At 46.2% G+C, this 20,548-nt stretch overlaps 1 protein-coding gene across 5 annotated transcripts in view; it reads right to left on the bottom strand.

Moving 5' to 3' along the window:
* NTRK2 (neurotrophic receptor tyrosine kinase 2) overlaps positions 1 to 18,736 on the bottom strand; it is a 335,800-nt gene extending 317,064 nt beyond the window's left edge. For 4 of the 5 annotated variants that reach the window (XM_019423519.2, XM_019423521.2, XM_019423522.2 and 1 more), the window contains exon 1: positions 18,165 to 18,540. In XM_019423519.2, coding sequence (XP_019279064.1) covers positions 18,165 to 18,376 — 212 coding nt within the window. In that variant the 5' untranslated portion in view covers positions 18,377 to 18,540. Of the gene's footprint in view, positions 1 to 18,164 lie in introns of all 5 variants that reach the window. The other variant, XM_053907837.1, reaches the window with a different exon arrangement.
* Between the last annotated feature and the right edge of the window lie 1,812 nt (positions 18,737 to 20,548).

The raw sequence follows: 20,548 nt of genomic DNA, 5'->3' as shown, positions 1-20,548 counted from the left end.
ACTAAAATGGATACAAACATAGCCACGTATGATTTTATACTTGGTAGAGTGGTAAATACAATCCCCAGGAGAAGCAAGGGATGTGTTTTTTCCATATATATATATATTTTTTTTTCCTTCCAACTAATTTAATTTCTAATGTATATCTCCCATTGGGTCTCAGACCTCTGGAGTAGTCACATCAACGTACCACAATAAATGGAAAGACAAGTAACTAAACAGGTACAGTGACACAGTTTCACCATATTAAATGAAGAGCCCCAGGATGGATATGGTCCAATAGCCAGAAAGAGGCTTAAGTGATAGTTAAGCTAAAATTTTTTAGGGGGTGGGTAACGTCTAACGTCGGCCAATATGAAACCACCAGACCCGCGAGTCAGCTCACCGGGGGGCCTGGGCTGCACTCTGCAGCTAATTCATCCTGGCAGGCCCTCGAGGAGCCATCCCCCTTGGGGATGGGGGCACCCCAGGACCCTGAGCGGACTTGTCCTCTGGCTGGGAAGCCTTCTGGTCACACCTGCTCCTAACAGCTTCTCGACTAAAACCATCTCTGCTGTGCTCTGCAGGAGGAATTCTGAGGTCTCAGTGGAGCATCTAACCACGTTCTGGGGACTTCAAAGGGCTAGTTCCCTGGCAGGCCTGGATGTGCCTGCTGGTACCTCCCCAGCTCATCTTCATCCACGGACAGGGTGGCTTCCACCTGGATGAGCACGTAGGCCAGGCTGCTCCGTCTGTAAAAGGATGTCAGCCCCACCATCTGTTTGTCTGGTTTCCAAAGAGAATGGATCTGGCCTTAACCAGTACCAGAGATTAAAATTTTCCAGGCTCTGGTCAGAGGGGACAACTTCAAATCATCTGCAATCCAGCTTCTACCAAAGCCTGGTTCAGCAAAGGGTACTGGGGATGGAGACTGAGCTCCTGCATTGTATCAGTTTTATAATTACAGCACTGGCATATTAAATTGGCGGGCCACGTTAGCTTCCTTGCAGAATTATGCCCTTGTCACCTCCAGCCCCCCCGCCCCCAACCGCCACTGGCTTCCTCAGTAAGGAGAAAATGAAATCTACTGATGCATTTTTCATAATAGCTGCAAATCACATCATTCATTGTCCTTGCAAAAGAAATTCCTTTCAGGACATAGTGCCAGACAAAGCTATGTTCCTGTGGAATTAGTAGGCATTCTCTTTACCAATAATGAGCTTCTCCTTTCACAGCCAGGAAGCTGAGAACAAACGTTGCACTCGGCTTCAGCAACCATGTCAACCATTTGAGTTAGTTGGGAGTCCCAGCCCCTATTTTCACTCTTTATCCCCTCCCTCTCATTTTTACCTTATTGTCCTTACGGTGTAAAATAATTATCGCCGGTTATTCAACTACTGATGATAAAGTGAATAATTGTGACATTTGTAACATTTCGTTTACTGCAAATCAGGTGGCCGCTAGGACCAATAGGACAAGACTTAGACAATTACCATGGAGTCATTTCAAGAGATAAATTAGTAAATAATTGCCTCCCCGGGTGGTTTTTAGGTTTCAGAATGACTGTTCACAAAATCTTCCTACAACTCCAATCCAACACATAAATTATCTTGTATTAAAAAAAAAAAAAAAAAAGTCTTTTCCTCTTTCCCAGTTATTCCGGGCCAACCAATGTTTCATTTTTGACTCGTGAAGAAGAGCTTCCAATGATTAGCCCAGGCCTTAAGAATTTTAAGAAGTGTTCAAGTCAGCACTAATCACAACAGAACACAGTTCTGAAAGCTCTTGGCCTCGGGTCAGGTCAAATCATGCCATACGAAGAGCATTTTTGGAACTAATATTACTGCTCCAGCTTTAGGACAGATCAAGCACAGCACCGAGAAAAATGAGCATCAGGCATAACATCAAGAGAAGAGAATGTTTCAAGTGGTAAGATTTTAGGATCTCTGTGTGAAGGTCTGTTTTGATTTTGGCACAATTTTTCATCCAACATTTATAGGCTGTGGGAGTAAGGAGAGCAACACTTTCAATTTTATCTTCGCTGGTTTCACTTCGCATGTTAACCTTTAGTCCATTTTTACAGAAGGTTAGAGATTACTTTCTTTGGAGTGAAACTACAAAGATGCTGCTTTTCTGAAAAGGGATCCCAGTCATAAGTGGCTGTGGAAGGCGGCAATAAAGAGAAGCTATTTTGCAGAAAGGAAGTGTGAGTGCATCCAAAAATCCCAAACAAATCTCTCATAAAAACTTTAATCCAAGGATGGTATCACCATTCAAAAGGATGGATATTTCTGAGGTACTTACGGTAGTCAAATTCACAAGAGACCAAAAGCACAAGGGAAGTTGCCTGGAGCTGCGGGGGGGGGGGGGGGGGGGGGGGGGGGGGGGGTCGACGGGGTGGGGAGTTTGTTTAATGGGTACAGAGTTACAATTTTGCAAAAGAAAAGGGTCTCCGAGATGGACAGGGTAATGTTTGTGCAACCTTGCGAATGAACTTATGCCACTGAAATATACCTGTCAAAAAATGGTTACCATAGTAAATTTCATGTTAGGTGAATTTCACCACAAGTTTTCAAAAGACATTTTGTAAAGGCTTTACAATTAAAGAATAAGAGAGACAGTTAAAAGAGAAAACGAATTACAAACTAACTGATAACCTCCAGACTCCAGGGGGCCTGTTACAAACAGCCTAATACACAAAATGGACCAAGACTCTGGAACAAAACAAAATTGCAGAACAAAGACCATGACCTGAATGACCTGTGGCTAAATCTGACCAGGGATTGCTCTGCACACAAATAGTCAATGTCCCAATCAGCTGAGTGCGCCAGGTCCCACACAGGAGAGTAACAGCAAACAAGCAAAAGGGAACCAACACCCTTTCACCTCTGCCCTCTTAACCCCAGCACCTGCCCAGTCCCCCCCCACCCCCACCCCGCCAGGGCAGATTTTCCTACCGCCCCCAGCCCTACAGAGTTTACTCTCCTTCAGAACACAATCCAGCATAGCCGCGCCAAATAAAAACTAATAGCCAAGCTCTTACGATGTGTTAGGCACTGGTATGAACATTTTACATGCGTCTGCTCATTTTAACTTCACAGAAATCTGATGAGAAATATTCTATTATTGTCCCCTTTTACAGATGGGAAAACTGAGACAAAGCTTTAGTAAATTATCCAAAGTAGCAGGGGCAGATTAGCTTCACGGGGCAGGGGTCTCAACCCACCAAGCTATCCTGCCTCCCAACCAGCATCCCTCCCCTACACCAACACCCAAAGAAAATGAAAAATTAATTTGTCTTTCCTCCTATACACACGGCAATAGACATATTCAGTGATTTTTCAATTCACGAAAAGAAATAATGAGGAAAGGAACATTTTAGACATAGTTTTCAGAATCCCAGGATCTTCCTAGGGTGCCACTAAAAAATAATAATAATAATAATAATAATAATAATAATAATAATAATTCAGCCATAATGAGCTGATTCTTCGAATACTACATTCAGATTTAGACCTTTCAGGGGAAATTAAAAAAACTCTGTATGGGAAAGAGAGAAAGGTGGAAACTGATAGCTACTGGCATTTAGCAATCCCCATTAACTGCCAGGGACAGATCTGTGCACTCCTGGTCGGTCTGGGTCTGTGATAGCACAATGCTTATAATACGGTCAGGGGGCGGGGGATCTCTATGTGCTGTGCTTACTGGAAACATGGAGCTCGGTGCTGGAGAACTTCCCTGAAGAGAGGGAGCACAGCAGTGAGAGGAGCTGTCTGGATAGCCTGCCTACCCCGCTACACAGCCCCAAGGCATAAGCACTGCGCCTCTATTCCAGACCATCACCACAGCCCAAACCTACGCTGATGCAGAGCTCAGACACCCAAGGCAGAGGCCCAGCCGGCACTTTCCCTTAGCTCTGGGCAGTGTCCAGGCACGTTAGTGGTCCTCTCTCTGGTGGTCCCTCCAGTCCAACTTCCTCCATATGAGGCAGTGAGTCTACAGGATGCTCCTACGCCTTTCCTTGCTGACTCAGTAGGATTCTGGAATTCCCTACCCAAAGACCCTGAATCTACTCCCAAAGCCTGTGCAGGCCTTTTCCACAGGCCTGTCCTCCTGATGGTGTACACAACCCTAGGCACAGCAGTGTGTGGCTAGGGGGAGGTCCGAGGCTGCTGTCTGTGCTGGTGTAGATGGAGCTCAGACATGGAGGCTAGACTGTCTACAGGGCTTCAAGAGAGAAGGAAGGGGGTGACCAGACTGGGGACCCCCACTAATGCCTTTCAATGGGCCGTATAAATAGAAGCAGCTGGCTTAAGTCTTGTTACCCAAGACCCAGAAAAATGCCTGGTGGGGAGGACATGTTCAAGATACATTTGTTGACTGACTAATTGACTAAATAAATGAATGAGTTGATCAGTCAATCAACACATGTACGTATAAAGAGTTCAATGTTGACCTCCAGTCCAGCCATCCTTGGGAAAAGATGACTCTGTGAACAGGATATCTATTGTCCCCTGAGCTGTACACAGATAGAAGACACAATGAAAGGAAAGGAAAGATAGATTCCAAGGTAGACTGAGGGAAATCCAAGCCCAGGAGTGCCCTCAATGCACCAGAAGACATTCTTGATGGGTGAGAGAGCAATTTCAGGAAAGAATAAATGAAATGGCTAGTAAGTTAAATCCTAGAGGGTCACCCAGGCTTAGCAGCAGAGCCAGTGACTCAACCAAAACTAAGACATTTCTCACGAGAGTTAAACATTATGTGTGGGTTCCATAATGCTCACTCCTTTTTAAAAATTTAACTTTCAAAATACACACGGAGTCTGAACTATTTTCATTTGTATGTATATTATGAACATACTGCATCGTGTAAACATAAATAAATGGATGTTATTTATCTCAAGGGGGAATTATCTTTTTGGATTATTCAACACAATCTGTTCACCTATATACTTCCCCAGTCTATTTTTAAAAGCCTCCCAATCTCATATGTCTATCAGTTGTTTTATGATCAGTTTTGCAAACAACTATCAAAATTTCAAGATGCCTGATAGTGTTAATTATCATAAATATAAAGGAAGCCCCACAAAACATTCACAGGATTAGCCCAATGCACCTTGATTGCGATGGCACAAAAATGCATGTATCAGATGGTACATTAAACTGGGCCTGACACACTTCTCTTTTTACACTCCTGATGTCTGCAGTTCTTTAAGAAAAACGAACAGCTCTGGGCATCTGGGTAGCTCAGTCAGTTAAGCATCCAACTTCAGCTCAGGTCACAATCTCACAGTCTGTGGTTTTGACCCCCACATCAAGCTCTGTGCTGACAGCTCAGAGCCTGGAGTCTGCTTCAGATTCTGTGTCTCTCTCTGACCCTCCCTCTCTCTCTCTCTCTCTTTTTCTCTGTGCCCCTCCCCTGCCTGTGCTCTCTCTCAAAAATAAACGTTAAAAATTTTTCTTTTAAAAAGAAAGAAAAATGAACAGCCTCTACCATCCACGCTACAAGAAGGATAAATCACATCTGCAATCTCACACCAGAATCGCTTTGTAAGAGAACCCCCGCCATAAATGCAGTCACAGGGATAAGTGCAATTGAACCACAGGGATGGCCATTATTAGCCATTACACAACAGAAAAAGCACAAATCCTTCTCATTAGATCTATTTGTTTGCTGGAGATCAGATGTCCCTCGAACGATTCCTTTTCCCTGAATTTGCCTCTGGTGTTGAGCCTGCCTGTCGTGCCTCTCTGCTCATCCGCTTGCCCTCATCCTCCCATCTCTTCGCTGTCCTTCCTTCCGTTGGACACTCCCTCATCAAACCTCTGCCTTTCTTCCTTTCCAGCTAGCTATGCTATGTCTCTACAGTGAATTGATTTTTTTTTTTTTTTTTTACTGTGCATGAACCAACGATGTGCTATTTAATTCCAGAAAGGTTCCTTATTTCAACAAACATCTTAACCTGAGGACTTTAAAAAGTCATGTCTAGAAATTTCCCTGTTGATGGCCCAAAGAATAGCTAGTACATCTTCTTGTTTGGAATTCTCAGTGATAGATACACGGAGGAGAGCACGCATGTGTGTATCCACGTGTGCGTGTGTGATGTGGAGGTCTGGGGCATCGTACTGGGCGCTGGGGAAGAGCGTGACCAAGCTCCACGTGGCCCTCGCCTTCAAGTAGCTAAGATTCTACCAGTGTGTACGGAAGGGTAGCCAGGCAAGCATTTATGTTGCTAAGTGACCTGTTCTGGGTTGGGAACCCAGGAGGTTTTAAAAGCACACGGTGGGGACACAGCCCAGAGTCAGGGAGGCAGAGGAATTTAGCCAGAGACAGAAGGCAGGGGAAAGGTGTCCTAGGCAGAGAGGCTGGCCAGTGTGAAACCTGGGAGTCAAGTAAAAGTATAACTCCATTAGGGGTACTGAAAGCCCTGAGAGGCTGGAGTGTCTCACTAAAGAAAGGGAAAAGCAAGAAATGAGGCTAGAGGATGCAGGGCTTTTAAGACTCATTAAGATTGTTTAAACATATCAATGTAACGCTATCTTAATTTAAAACACCAATATAGGGGCGCCTGTGCGGCCCAGGCGGTTAAGCGTCCAACTCTTGATTTTGGTTCAGGTCACAATCTCACACGATCTCACAATTGGTGAGTTCGAGCCCTTTGTCAGGCTCTGCGTTGACAGTGTGAAGCCTGCTTGGGATTCCCTCTCTCTCTCTCTCTCTCTCTCTCTCTCTCTCTCTCTCTCTCCCCTCTCTCTCTGCCACCCCCACTCACACTCTCATGCTCTCTCTCAAAATAAATAAACTTAAATATATATATATATATATATATATATATATATATATATATCACCAATATAATGTGGGGAGAGCTAGGCAAGCAATTCCTACGGAAAAATCATCATACAAAAATAACTGAAAAGTCTGAAAGAAAAGACTAGCGAGTGAGACTAATACTTCAAATAGAAAAAAATAATAATATAAAGCTTCAGGAGACAAAAAGTTCAGTAATAAAAAATAGCCAGGCTGATTAACAGAATAAGATATATCCCCAAATGGCCTAAATCATTAGTTGAAATTACCGACAGAACAGTAGAATTATATATTATCTACAGTGTCAAGAGACCTGATTGGTTGATCAGCTATCTTGAAAAAATAATAAAACACTTTTTGCTACCTCTCTCCTTACACTTTGAAAATCCAGATGGAGCCAAGCTTTAAATATAAAAGTATGAAGCAGCGAAAGACAATATGGAGTTATTTTATACTCTCAGAGAGGGGAAAACTTGCAGCCACTTTTACAACATAGAAGCCATAAAGGAAATAATAAATTTTACTACAAGAAGAATTTAATTGTTTTACCAAAGGAAGAAGAAGAAGAAATACCAGAACCAACATCAGAAGACAAGCAAAACATCAGGCAACATACACATTTTCTTTTTGTTAAATAGGTCTTATGAATCCATTTTTTGAGAAGGCCACCCACCTAACAGAAAAAGAAAATAGCTAAGGATATGACAAACAGGGTTCACTGAAAAAGAAATCCAAATGACTTACTCCATGTAAAAAGACTTCCAACCTGGAACATAATTACAGAATTGTGAAATAAAACAGTGGTGAATACTATTGCCCAGGCAAAGGTCAAAAGGTTTGGTAACAAATAGTATTGGCTGAGTTGTAGAAAAACAGGTGCTTCCAGTTTGAATGGCAGAATGAAAGAGTGTCATCTCTTTGCAAGATGCCTCGGTCACTATCAAAGTCACAAACATCTTTGCAAATGTCCCTGCAGTTCAAATTCTAGGAATTTTCCTATCAATAAAATCATGCATGTGTATAAGAAGTTTGTAGACAAGGTTATTCAAAAGGAGGCTGGTTCAGTAAAGAGCAGCCTATTCATTCAATGGATTACTGTGTTGCTGTGAAAAAAACAAGATTGGTGTACATGTGCTGATACAGAAACATTTTCAAGATACAGCGTTAAGTAAATAAACACCAACATGCAGCACAGTGGGTATAGCATGCCTTCATCTGTGTATAAACAACAACAAAAAAAAAGACATATATATGCACTCATGTATGTGAGTAGACTCTGGAAGCTGAGAGATTAGAGAGTTGGAGTCCACAACAGAAGACTAACTTTTCATGACCCACTTCTCTGTACTGACTGCATTTCTTATCATGTTCATGTATTACTTTAAAAAAGCTAATTCCTGGGGCGCCTGGTCGGCTCAGTCGCTTAAGTGTCCGACTTCAGGACATGATCTCACGGTTTGTGAGTTCGAGCTCCGCATCAGGCTCTGTGCTGACAGCTCGGAGCCTGGAGCCTGCTTCCGATTCTATGTCTCCTTCTCTCTCTGCCCCTCCCCCCACTTGTGCTCTGTCTCTCTCTGTCTATCAAAAATAAATAAATGTAAAAAAAAATGTTTTAAAGCTAATTCCTGGGGTTCCTGGTGGCTCAGTCAGTTAAGATTCTGACTCTTGATCTCAGCACAGGTCTCAAGGTTCCTGAGATCGAGCCCCACCTGGGGCTATGTGCCAACAGTGCAAGCCTGCTTGGGATTCTCTCTCTTTCTCTCTGACCCTCCCCCTCTCGTGCTCTCTTTCTCTCTCTCAAAATAAATAAATAAACTTAAAACAAAAAAAAGCTAATTGTTAATAAAATTTCATACAATAAAGTTAATGCATTTCAGCGAAAAGAGGTGTAAAAATCACTGTAAAGAATCTGAACGGTTCCCAGGCTTGAGCAAGCTTGGCTGAAAGCACTAACCTTTCCAAAGAAAAAATGTGTCACTCAGCATTGGTGCTGGGCAGTAAATGAAGGAGAGAAAAAGGAGTGTCCATCCAGGGGACACAGGTCCGGGCCAAAGTACTTCAAGTTCTGCATTCCCTTTGTGAAGGCGATCCCATTATGGAGATAGATGCCTTGGGCAGGCTTAGCTTAATGCCATTTAACATTTTAAATGCAGAATGAAGTGCCCTTGCTCTAATTCCAAGATCACCAAACAAGCTTCCAGTTATAATTTGTACTCCTTTACAGATCTACTGGTGTAGAAAACAACCTAATGCTGATCTGCGTATTTGGGTCCACATGATTGCTCTATGCCTTATTATATAGCAACGTAATGATGATCTGGATTGGTGTTTGGCTTTTTTTGTTTTTTTTTCTTTTGTTTTGTTTTGTTTTGTTTTGTTTTGTTACTAAATAACAAAAACCAAACAACAACAACCAACTTTGGTCTTTAAGAGACATGAGGAGCCACAGGGCAGTTATAAGGCGTGACACCCTGGCACCTGGGTGGCTCAGTCGGTCAAGCATCTGACTTTAGATTTCAGCTCAGGTCATGATCTCGTGGTTCGTGAGTTTGAGCCCCATGTCAGGCTCTGTGCTGAAAGCCTGGAGCCTGCTTGGGATTCTTGTCTCTCCCTCTCTCTCTGCCCCTCCCCTGCTTGTGTTCTCTCTCTCTCTCTCTGTCTCTCTCGAAATAAATAAAGAAATAAACTTTAAAAATTTAAAGAAAAAAAAAAAGCTGTGACATAATGAGATCAGCATTTTACAAACACCACACCAGCACACATGGCACATGGGTAGAGAGTAAGCACGGCAGGGAGGAAGGTTCTGCAGCATTATAGGCAGAAAATGATGATTTTTCCCCCCACCAGGGACAGCTTACTCAACATGTACTGGTCCACCTGTACTTTTTAGTAATCACATCAACGAATCCACATGTTCACGTCTGATCAGAACACCTGCCCTTTATATGCATGTTCTGATTTTTTCAGCTCCCCCGGTGGACAGGAGAGTGTGGATATGAAACCCACACCCCATCTCGCCGCCCAGGGCTCCTTCCAGTTATCCCAGGTACCTGCACGCTGCCACCTGTCCGGCTGTGTTAAGCTTGTCGCGCCAGGTTCAGTGGGAATGGTGATGGTCCACCCACAGGCCCTGCAACCCAAGATTTCTTGACAGTCCATTAAAAGGGCTTTGCGGCCAGGTGCCTGCCTGAGGGGGCGTGTGCGTGTACGTGTGCGTGAGCGTGAGCGTGCATGCGTGGTTGTTGGCCGCCGCGGGGGAAGGAAATGAGAACCACCATGGGAAACAGAAGGAGAAAGAAGAGTGACAAGGGGAAAGCCCAAGCAAGAAGGCAAGGCAAGCAGTCCAGGCGCAGAATCTTCCCCAACGCTGAGCCTGGGGTGGCAGCTGAGGTGCTCTGGAGTGAACCTGGGAGCAGACTAGAAATGTGTCGAGCCTTGCCCGAGAACACAGAGGCCACCCCAGTAGGCTCCCCTCTCGCCCAGCACCGCCCGCCGCTGCATACACGCTCACACATCAATCAACCGAGGCCTGCGATGGGAAGCGAGCAGGCAACGGTCAGAGAACTCGGCCACCGGTCCCTCTGCCACCCCGCAGGAAGGGACTCTGTGGCACATGCAGCGGACACAACTTTGGTGACCAAAACTGAAGTTCAGAAGAGCCTACCTACCTTTTTTTAGACTGCATTCTGTTTCAGAGGCTAAAAACCAAAAGTCCACTGTCTTTTGATTTAAAATCACACTCCTGTAGCAACTGTCCCCAAATGCCTCACTGATTATTTTGTTTATGTTGAGAACTGATCACAGAGGATGGACACAACGGGTCTCTGGCCAAGGGAACCAAAGAACTAACCTCTTACTACTTCACTCAGGTCCTCATCCAGAGAAACCCCGAATGATTAAAACAAAATTAAAACTCTGGGTGGGGATGTAATGTAGGGCCCGGTGAGTACAGTTAATAATACCGTAGCGTCTATTTGAAAGTTACTAAGAGAATAGATCCTAAAAGTTCTCAAGAAAAATACGCATAACGATATGTGGTGATGGATGCTAACCAGACTTAGGGTGGTGATCTCTCCACGACACATGCAAATACCAAATCATTACATTGAACACCTGAAACCTGAAGTGTCAGTTCTATCTCAGCAGAAAAAGGGGGGGGGGGAGTCCAGGTGGTCTAAAGAAGTAAATCCTCAATTATTAGGAAACTTTTACAATTCAAGATAATTAAGTCTGAAAGGACCACACCTGGTGGAGTTTTATACATGCACTTGTATGTGTGTCTGTGCGTCTAGAGAATTGTTTGGATGTGAACATTCTAGGCAAGCATGGGGTATGGAACAGCAATAGGTCTTTATCTGCAATAGAAAAGAGACTTTGGGGGCGCCTGGGTGGCTCGGTCGGTTGAGCGTCCAACTTCGGCTCAGGTCCTGGTCTCCCAGTTTGTGGGTTTGAGCCCCCCGCCCCTCTGAGCTGTCCGCACAGAGCCCGGAGCCTGCTTCCGATTCTGTGTCTCCCCAGCTCTCTGCCCCTCCGCCGCTCACACTTTGTCTCGCTCTGTTTCTCAAAAATAGATAAATGTAAAAAGAAAAAAAATTTTTTTAAAAGAAAAGAGACTCTGGGTGGGTGTGTGATTATTACCATCTTTATCTTATACTAGAAGATGCTGTATTCCCAAGGAATACACAAATCATTGATGTCTTGATAGTCTAACACATGGTGCAGGTAGAAATGGTGATGGACAGCAGGACAAAGACAGGGGGTGAAGCCCCACTCCACCTCCTTCCCACTGCCATGCCCTTTAACTTGTGACCTTTTATATGAATCTCTACACTTGCCTCAAAATTGCTTGTGCTCTCGAGGCCAAATCTGGGCAAGTGGGGCTGAGCAGACAGAGGCCTAAACGAGACACTGGCTAAGATTCTATCCCGAATTGTATCCTGCTCCACCAGAGAGGGCTGGACAAGCCAATCAACCTGACAGTCCCTCCGAGGCTCTCAAGACCTTCTCACCTACTTCAGACCTAAATAAGCAGATGTCTGGAGGGAGCCTTCCAGGTCCCTGGAGACAAACCTTGCCTGAATCCAGAGTTATGTCTCAGTGCAGGCCATGGACAACAGACAGAATGGTAGCAGAATGGATTCTAGATGGGAGTCGGCAATCCTTAAGCTTGCTCAATGGCTCAGTCATTGAGCTCAGCCATCAATCTTGGGTCAAAGAGAAGTCAGGGGCAAAAAAAAAAAGGGCAGGAAAGAATAAGCATGCTCTGGCCACAGGTCTTTCATAGGCGCTAAGACAGACTTTGTATAAAGGGCTGTGGGGTCCTCCACTTACAACCACCCTTGACTGTGGCCAAGACTCCCAGGGCAGCAACTTTCATTCTGCAGCGTGTGCTCTGCCCTCCTTCCACACCCAACCTGCCAAGATGGGTTAGCATCCCTCACTGCTGCCAATTCATGAAGGCTCTTCTCCGCAGCTGGACTTTCGTGTATGAATTGCTTACAGATGAGGAAGGCTTAAAATTTAAAAAACAAAAACAAAACACAGTCATCTAAACAGAAAATGCATTTCTTCCCATGTGAAGATGAGGCCATTGCTTTGGGATCGACAGCTCACACACTTTTTAATTGCTCTGTCTCTAGTAGAGACAGCTTTGCACAGACTTGGCTAGACTATGCTTCTCTTCACATCTCTGACACTTTCTCAAATGGTGGGCTGGGGTTAGGTTCAATCAAGGGTGCAGAAGAGAAGGGAGGTCCACCAAAGTAAAGGCCACGGCACTTCCTTTGGAAGCTGGGGGAAGGATCTTCCAGACCCACGATGTCTTTAACATATCATGGCCTTAGACTCTTCACTGGCTTGGTTTGTGCTGAGAGCGCCAGAGCAGAGCATTCCTGGGACCCTTCTCCTTCTGTGGTACCAATTCTGAGTGACCCTGTGTGTGACCTTGGACTCAGCAGCCCAGCACTAACGTGCGACCAGTCTTATCAGCAGCTCACATTTGAAGAGACATGCTTTGGGGAATTGAGAGCAGACACCAACACATGCACGTGTGACAGTGTCACCAAAGGCCATCAGATTCTCACATGACCCTTCACTTCATAACCGATGTATAAACCACATTATCTCTGCCACTGGAGCTTCATGAACTTCAGGGCCAGGAGACACTTGTCTGAGCACTGAATCCAAAACCCTCAGTTTACATCTGACAGGCTCAAGCCCAGATAGTAAGGGGCTGCTTCAAGATCAGGTCACTGCTGACTCCAACTCTCTGTGATATTCGGGTCTTTAAATAAACAAACAAACAAACAAACACTCAGTACCTACTGAGTTAACCACTCAGTACCTATGCATGACTTTTCTTCCCAGGTTTATAACCCTCACAAGCACTCACTCCTATATCTTCCAGATCAATATTTACTGACTCCCCAGTCCCTTTGACAGCCCAGAGACCAAAGTGGTAAGAAGGCACCCTGATTATGTGAGATCTTTGCCTTCTTTAATGGAGATCGATCAGCAATCAAATGTAGGGTGGAAATTATCAGGCTACTGCAGGGCTCAGACCCCTGCCACCTGGGGGTGGGATTTGTGTTTTAAACCAGTTAGACCAAGTAGATTATGAAAATGGTCAATCGGCTATTAACCCAAGGTTCAGTTTTTTCCTCTGCCTTTCTCTCTCTCACACATACCAAATGAGGAAAACATGTGCCCTTCTAAATGATCTCTCCCAAAAAATCATCCAGTGGATTTATAAACATCAAGAGGAACCAGAATTTGGCATCGCACCAAGGGGCAGCAGGTTCAATGCCGCATTCCACCCTATGGTGTTTGAGGCCACAAGGAGCTCTCTAGAGAAGTGGTAAGTTAGTCTGGAGGGTTGAATGTCAGCGTGTGGCACTCAATAGTGGTTTAATAGTGTTTCTTTCCCTAACAACCAAGATGAGCAATGAGTTAAAACATGGCACTTGCTTCGTACCAAAGGCAAAAAAAAAAAAAAAAAAAAAATCAAAAACAAAAACAGAAACAGAAACATACAGAAAGGAAAAGAACAAAAAAAGAAAGGAATTCCCCTTCCCCAACTGAACAAAAACTCTAGGTTTTATACTCTGACGACCCAGATATAGTCAAAGAGATCATACAGAATGTTCCTAGGGAGAAAGAGACCTCAATTCTTAGCTGTCCGGCCAACTTTTCAGCTTAGAAAAACGTCTTTACAAGGGAATATTGAAGCAGACACAAACAGAGGTTTATGGGATAGAAACAGTGAAAGATTTTAAACAGAACTAAACTCAGCTCTGGGGAACTGTGACCACATTATCTCAACTTCCCATTACTTGCTTGTAATAACACATAACCCAGGCCCTTCCCTTCACTCGAGTACTCTGGATTCCCATAAGGAAATATCACTTTTCGGAGAAGAAAAAAAAATCAAACACATTTTCCTGTATAGTCAATGAGAGGTGATGGGGGGGGGGGGCGGAGGGAGAGAAAGTAGGGTCAGGAGGGTCAAGGCACTTTTCAATTGTTTTACCCAATGTAAGAAAAACCTCCTTAACGCAGAGATTGAAGATATGAAACTAAGAAGGCTTCACATTGTCTTGCTGGGGTGAATTCTGTAAGTACCTTCACTGGGAAGACAGTGCGTTTTCAATTGCTGCTTGCAAGTTGTGTTAAATAATGAATGATGTAAATTAGAATGCCTTATTTATTAACAAGTCCAGTGTGGCTTATGTAACCACACTCAAAACTTACTCTGTGGCCCTTAAATGCGCAGAAAGCACAATCCAAAGTTCTAGAACCCCCCGTGGAGGGGCTGAGAGGTAAACATCAGACTAATAAAAACTGATGCCTGTCACTGAATGCTTGCGCATGCCAGGATTCTTGTTTTTAGTGCAATTAATTGCGGTGGAAAAGCTTACTAAGGTGAGGGGGCCAAAATCAATGTATTAATGACATAACATTACAGTCACTTAACCAAGCCAACAATTTATTGCACATAGAGGCTCTGGCAGCAGAAGCTGCAAATTCTATTTATGTTGCACTAAGAGGAAAAATGTTAGACTTGTCTCCAAATATGACCCCCAAATCAGAAACTAACACCCAAGAAATTCAGGAAAAAAGGCCATCACTGATGTCTATAAAATATAAGCAATATAAGAATGCATGCCCCCCTTTCACGACCATGTAAATGTACTTAGCACTCAACACCAGTGAATGTTACATTTAAAATGATTAAGGTGGCAAATTTTGTTTTAGGTGTTTTTGACCACAATAAAAATAGAAAAGTATGATCTGTTTTAACCGTGCCTTTTATCACTTGGGTGAGACACAACTTGTCCTTTAGAGAGCATTTTCGCACTCGATACTACAGAGACCTCAATGGCCAGTTACATAATTCCAACAGTAGGCTTTACTCTTGAATTCCACTTCTGTGCGGCAATGGTACTGTTTTTAAGTTTAATCTAGCACTGGATAACCATCTCAGAGTAAGAGAAGCTGGCACCTAGCAGCTGTGTGATCCTGGGCAGGTGTGATGCATCTCTACAGACAGGGAGAGGGATCCAGATATCGTGTCGATGGGTAAAGAGTACGAGACAGACACTATGCTAGGAGAATTTTTGATAAAACAGGCTCAAACAATGACTCTAAAACGAAATGTCAGGTAGGCCTAAAATATGTACGTAGAAACAAAAAATAAAATCCCATGCATATGGTTTTAGAATGTTCTACCAATGGGCTCTCTCTGAACCCTAAAAAAGCACAGTGGGGTAATTTCCCCGAAATATATAGACATTGAGTGATATACCGTTTTTAAGTGATACAGTAAACCGTGGCTTCAGCAAGTTCTAATTAGTTTACTTACATTTTCCCTATTTAAAAAACTAGAAACATAAAATTTCAGCTAAGCACCATTAAACTGGAACTTTAAAACAGGTTATTTCAGGAATACCATTGGATCTAATAACAAAGTAAAAAAAAAAAAAGTGTAATTTGGTTCCAACTGGAGCTGGTATCCACTGGCCAAGAATTTAAAAGCTGTTCAAGCAAATATTACTACGTAAGAAAAAGAGCCAGATGGAGTCATATATGGATGACAGTGAAGCAAGTCCATTTCGATATCAAAACAGCAGAACTCAAAATAATTATACAAAGTGCTTCCCAAACAAGGGTTTCGATACATTTTACAGGACATCAGGGAACAAACCGGCTGGGCTCAAACAAAGCTGAGGGAAAGAGCTGAGATACGGACTTTTTCTCAGAACGCACATCTACCAGCCCCATTACTGACACTAAGGAGCGTAAATTCTCCATCCCAAACACTCACCCTACACACCTCCCAACTCTCACTCTCGATGGATCTTCACATCAAAAGAAAAAAAAAAATAACAGTAGAAATGAGGAGCGCCACTGAACGAATAACTGACAAACACTTTAGTAAATAAAAAAAAAAAAAGAATCAATTTTTTTTAAAGCCGGAAAATAGGAACCTGCCATCAGCTATAAAAGAAACAACAGCAATTAGCAATTATGAGAACTGATATAAGAAAACTCAACTCAAGTCCACTGATTGCATAAATACCAGGCAGCCAAGACCATGAAGGTTTAAATGATATTTTTTTTTAATTTAAAGAGTTTTATTTTCCTTTTCTCCAATGATGGCTTTAAAAATATTAAAGTGGAAAAAAATGTTACAGTGAAAATGATGGGCCCTATCTCCTATCCTTCTTCATTATACATGCATCCTCTAATACAGAATTTAAAAACAACAAAACAAGACGTCTGACTGTATCAAGGCACACTCCCCCTGGTCTCAAAATAGTCTGAAGGGCTCTGAATTCCATATGGCTTCCTCCATCTGACTGCTGACATCTCATCTCGTGAAAGAGACACAGATCCTGATAAAAGGCCACAGACACTTTGACCAGGCGAACGAGGGCCAGCACAGTTGGGGCCCTACACACCCTCTCCAGCACTGCCTGCTCCAATCCTTGCCAAAAAAAAAAAAAAAAAAAAAAAATCCCAGCATCCTGGATGCAGCCTGACAGTGGTCGCTCCCAGCACATCTCAGCTCTGCTAGGCCTGCACAGTCCCCTCTGTGCTGTTGTCATTTCCTTCTGCCCTAGCCTTATAACGTGAGCATCACCAGCAGAACGAACAACAGAGGCCAGGAAGGTCTCTTACTTACATTAAAAAACAGGTTATCTCAGTCAACTACGTTGGCAGAAACCAGGCATGCGTTTTCTGGGGAGGAAAAAAAAGCATGCGCACTCGCCAACCGGAAGGCCACAGCCCAAGCCCTACTTTTTGGGCTGCCTATCTTAACATCAAACACACCATAAGGAAAACTGGGAGAAACTTTGCCTTACAACCCTCCGCATGAATGAATAAAATCCCATGCCAGTGAAATACCGGTAATGGCATCCCCCTTGTGGGGGAAGGTACACCTCTAGGAGAGGTGACAGGGAAATGCTGGAGAAAGCACTGGTGAATCCCCACTTGGTAATGTACTTGTCACAGGGAGGACCGAAATATACAGTTCTGCTTCCGCATCAGCCAAGGGGCAAGCTCAAACATGCCCAGGGGCACAGGGGTCCCTCCCAAAGTACTACACCCTGCTTTATCATCCAACCTGGTCCCGGGATACTATTCAATGGGCAATTAAGATTTATAATCCAAATGGTCTCAAAATTTTATCTCTGGGAAGTCAGGTCCAAATTAAATCAGACCAGGCTTTTAGGCTTCCCACGAGCACATTTTCCCTTTCAAGAGAGCACATTTCAACACTCAGAACTTCTTCTCTTACAGACCATTTTCAAGGCCAGCTCTGGCTGCCATCTCCTAAGCCATATCTGATACACAAAATGAAAAAGGAACTTGGTGAACTCCAAACCTCAGAGAAAGATGTTAAGGGGGAGACTCTGAGATCCTTCAACAGATTTCAAAAAGTTCATTATTTTTAACCCTCCCCCCTCCAGTAAATATTACTGGAACTTCTCTTAATACAACATACACATAGCACCTTATGAAACAAAAATATCCAAAACTAAGTTATTGCATACGGAAAGCCTATAAAGCACACCCAGCAGGGCTTTGAAATACAGTGTATAAGGAATCCCTTCCCGCAAAGAATATATATATTTATGTTATTGACACATACAGTATACTTAAAACTTATTTTCAACTGTCCACTTCTCCCCGCGTTAGCAGCCCCAAGCCCGAGATACAGGTAACCGACAGATGGCCCAGCCCTGCGTCTCCGATGTCTGACTTCTCCCCAGACTTGAGACAACATCCATGCCCCGACAGACACGTCTGGCCAGCCCCAGCCCGAGGTACCAGGAGAGAAGGAAGGAGAAAGAGCACCGGTAACTCACATTTCGGTGATGTTCTCAGGGTCTGCACTATTAGGCTCCAACCTCGGAAACGCCACGATGCCCGGAGAAGGGTCGCTGCACCAGATCCGAGAGGCGGTGCACTTGCAGGACGTGGGACAGGCGAGAGCGGCCCTCCAGAAGCCCACAACCAGCCAGCAGAAGCCCCAGAGCCGCGCCACGGCGGGTCCATGCCACCTCGTCCAGGACGACATCCCTAGCCTCCAGTGCCAGCCCGAGTCAGACTGAGTACGTGTCCCCGCGCTGCACCGGCCGGCTTCCCCTGCCCCTGCTGGGCGGCCTGTGCCGCGCTCGCCGCTCCCTCGCCCCGGTGTTTGTAGCGGGCGCGCAGAGCCTACAGTGGCCGGGGCTGAGCGTGTCCTGGCGGGCGGCACCGTTCACAGTGGCCGGGGCATCTCTGGCCGCCTCACAGGGGGCGCTACCGCCGCTCGGAGCTCCGCGGCGGCCGCCGCTGCATGGCCCGGCGCGCCGAGCACCGGCCGGCGGCGCTGCCGGCACTCCCCGGGACGCAGGCTTCTTCCTAGACGCGCACTGGAATCCGGGACGCACCTCGGGGCTGAGAACAAACAGACACGCGTTAAGACTGAGGGCAGGACCCCTTACGAAAGCGCGCTCGCGGCACCCCCACCCTGACCCCAGCCAGGGGATTGTGGATGGATGAATGCCCAGCTCCGGCCCCAGAAACCAACTTGCCCCTCGATGGCACTGACGCCGCCGGGGCCACCGATGTGCCTCCGCCTCTCTCCAAGCCCGAGGTCGAGGGAGGGGAGATAGGGCAAGGGTTCCCGAGACAGGATTCCATGGCCCAGGCCGGGCGAAGGACCCTTGAATGGGGGACGCGGAGATTGCCAGCGGCGATGGCTCCGCGACGGGGCCCCCAATGATGCTGCAGAATCCGCCACGGCCGCTGGGCGCAGGGGGCGCGGGCAGGTGGCGCGGCGCGTCCCACCTGGGGAGCCTCCGCGGCAGCCCCGGGGGGGGGACAGCGAGGGCCGAGACGCCGGAGGGCACCGTCCGCGCTGCTCACCCGGGCTCCGGCGCCTACCGCCCGCCGGCGGCGCCTGGGTGCAGGCTCCTCCTGCCGCCGGGCACTGAGCGCGGAGAGCGCGAGCGAAGGAGCGAACGAGGCTCCTGCTCCAACCCAATTCCGGGAGCCGCCGCCGCCGCCGCCGCCGCCTCTGCTACTGCTGGCGAAGTGACGTGAGGGCTGACGCAGAGCAGGGGCAGAAACTCCAGAAAATTAGTCTGAAATCCAAAAACACACACGCTCATACACACACAAACCCATAACACCCTCCAGACAAAAGCAACAGGGAGGGGAGGGGAATCTGGGGGCGAGCGGGGAGGAGGGAAGCATCGGTGCCACTGGCCGGGAGCAGACAGCAGCAGCATGTGGGAGTTCATACACGCGCACACACGCACACATCCTGGCCGGGTAGACGCGCGCCTGTGTGTGTGTGTGTGTGTGTGTGTGTGTGTGTGTGCGCTGTATGTGTGTGCATTGAGATCAGGTACCTCCGAGATGGACCGTTCCACCGCTCGACGCCTCTCTTCCCTAATTCACACCGCGGTCTCTTCTACAATCGCAGTAGAGGCTGTCTCCTTTTTTGAAATGGAAACCGGGCTCGGTTCAGCTCTGAAAAATGCGCTGATTCTTATTATAGGAATCCACCCTCCCCTCTCCCTCCCCGCTGCGTTCTCCTTTCCCATCCTGCCTAAAAGGGAGGGCGAGCTAGCCTAAAAATAAATAAATATTGTAAACACCAAAACGTGTTCAGCATTGGTAACCAAGGATAACCGCCCCCATTCCGGGCCATCTATTTGGGAATCCGTGGTTTTGGAGGGTCTTCCTGTTGGTGCTTTTGCAGAGGGAGGGGAGTCTCCAAATGCAACTCTAGCTCTCTAAGTGGGTCTTTTTCCCGCTGTGTTCCGGCATCACACGCCCGGGAAACAGAGACATGTGAGGGGAAGGGAGCGCGCCTGACGCGTATTGGGTTCCCTAAATGCGCGGCAGCAACCCTGGCCTGTCCGATGTGTGGCGCCGCGTCATTTTCTCTCATCCTTCAGCCTGGCGGTATGCAGCCGTTCCCAGATCGTCGCTTCACTCCCCGCGATGCCCACCCCTCCCCCCGCGGGGCACCCCGAGCCCTCGCTCCCCTGCCGTACCTTGCGCGTTTTCGTGTGTGCGCGGGTGTGTGCGCGAACGCGTGCACTGCGCCCGGGCTGCCCAGAGCACGACAGGCATCCAGCTACCGGCAACCCCGGCGCGGGCAGAGCCTCGGGGTCTCACTAGGGACAAACGAGGCGATCCGGGAGGGTCGGGTGACAAACCGTAACTGCTCTGCGGGTGCAGTTAAATGATGGCT

The sequence above is a fragment of the Panthera pardus genome, unplaced genomic scaffold (assembly GCF_024362965.1).
Source record: "Panthera pardus isolate Hobbes unplaced genomic scaffold, ASM2436296v1 HiC_scaffold_20, whole genome shotgun sequence".
NCBI classification, from domain to species: Eukaryota; Metazoa; Chordata; class Mammalia; order Carnivora; family Felidae; genus Panthera; species Panthera pardus.
The sequence above is the reverse complement of the archived record's forward strand: the minus strand, read 5'-3'. Positions and strand labels throughout refer to the sequence as shown.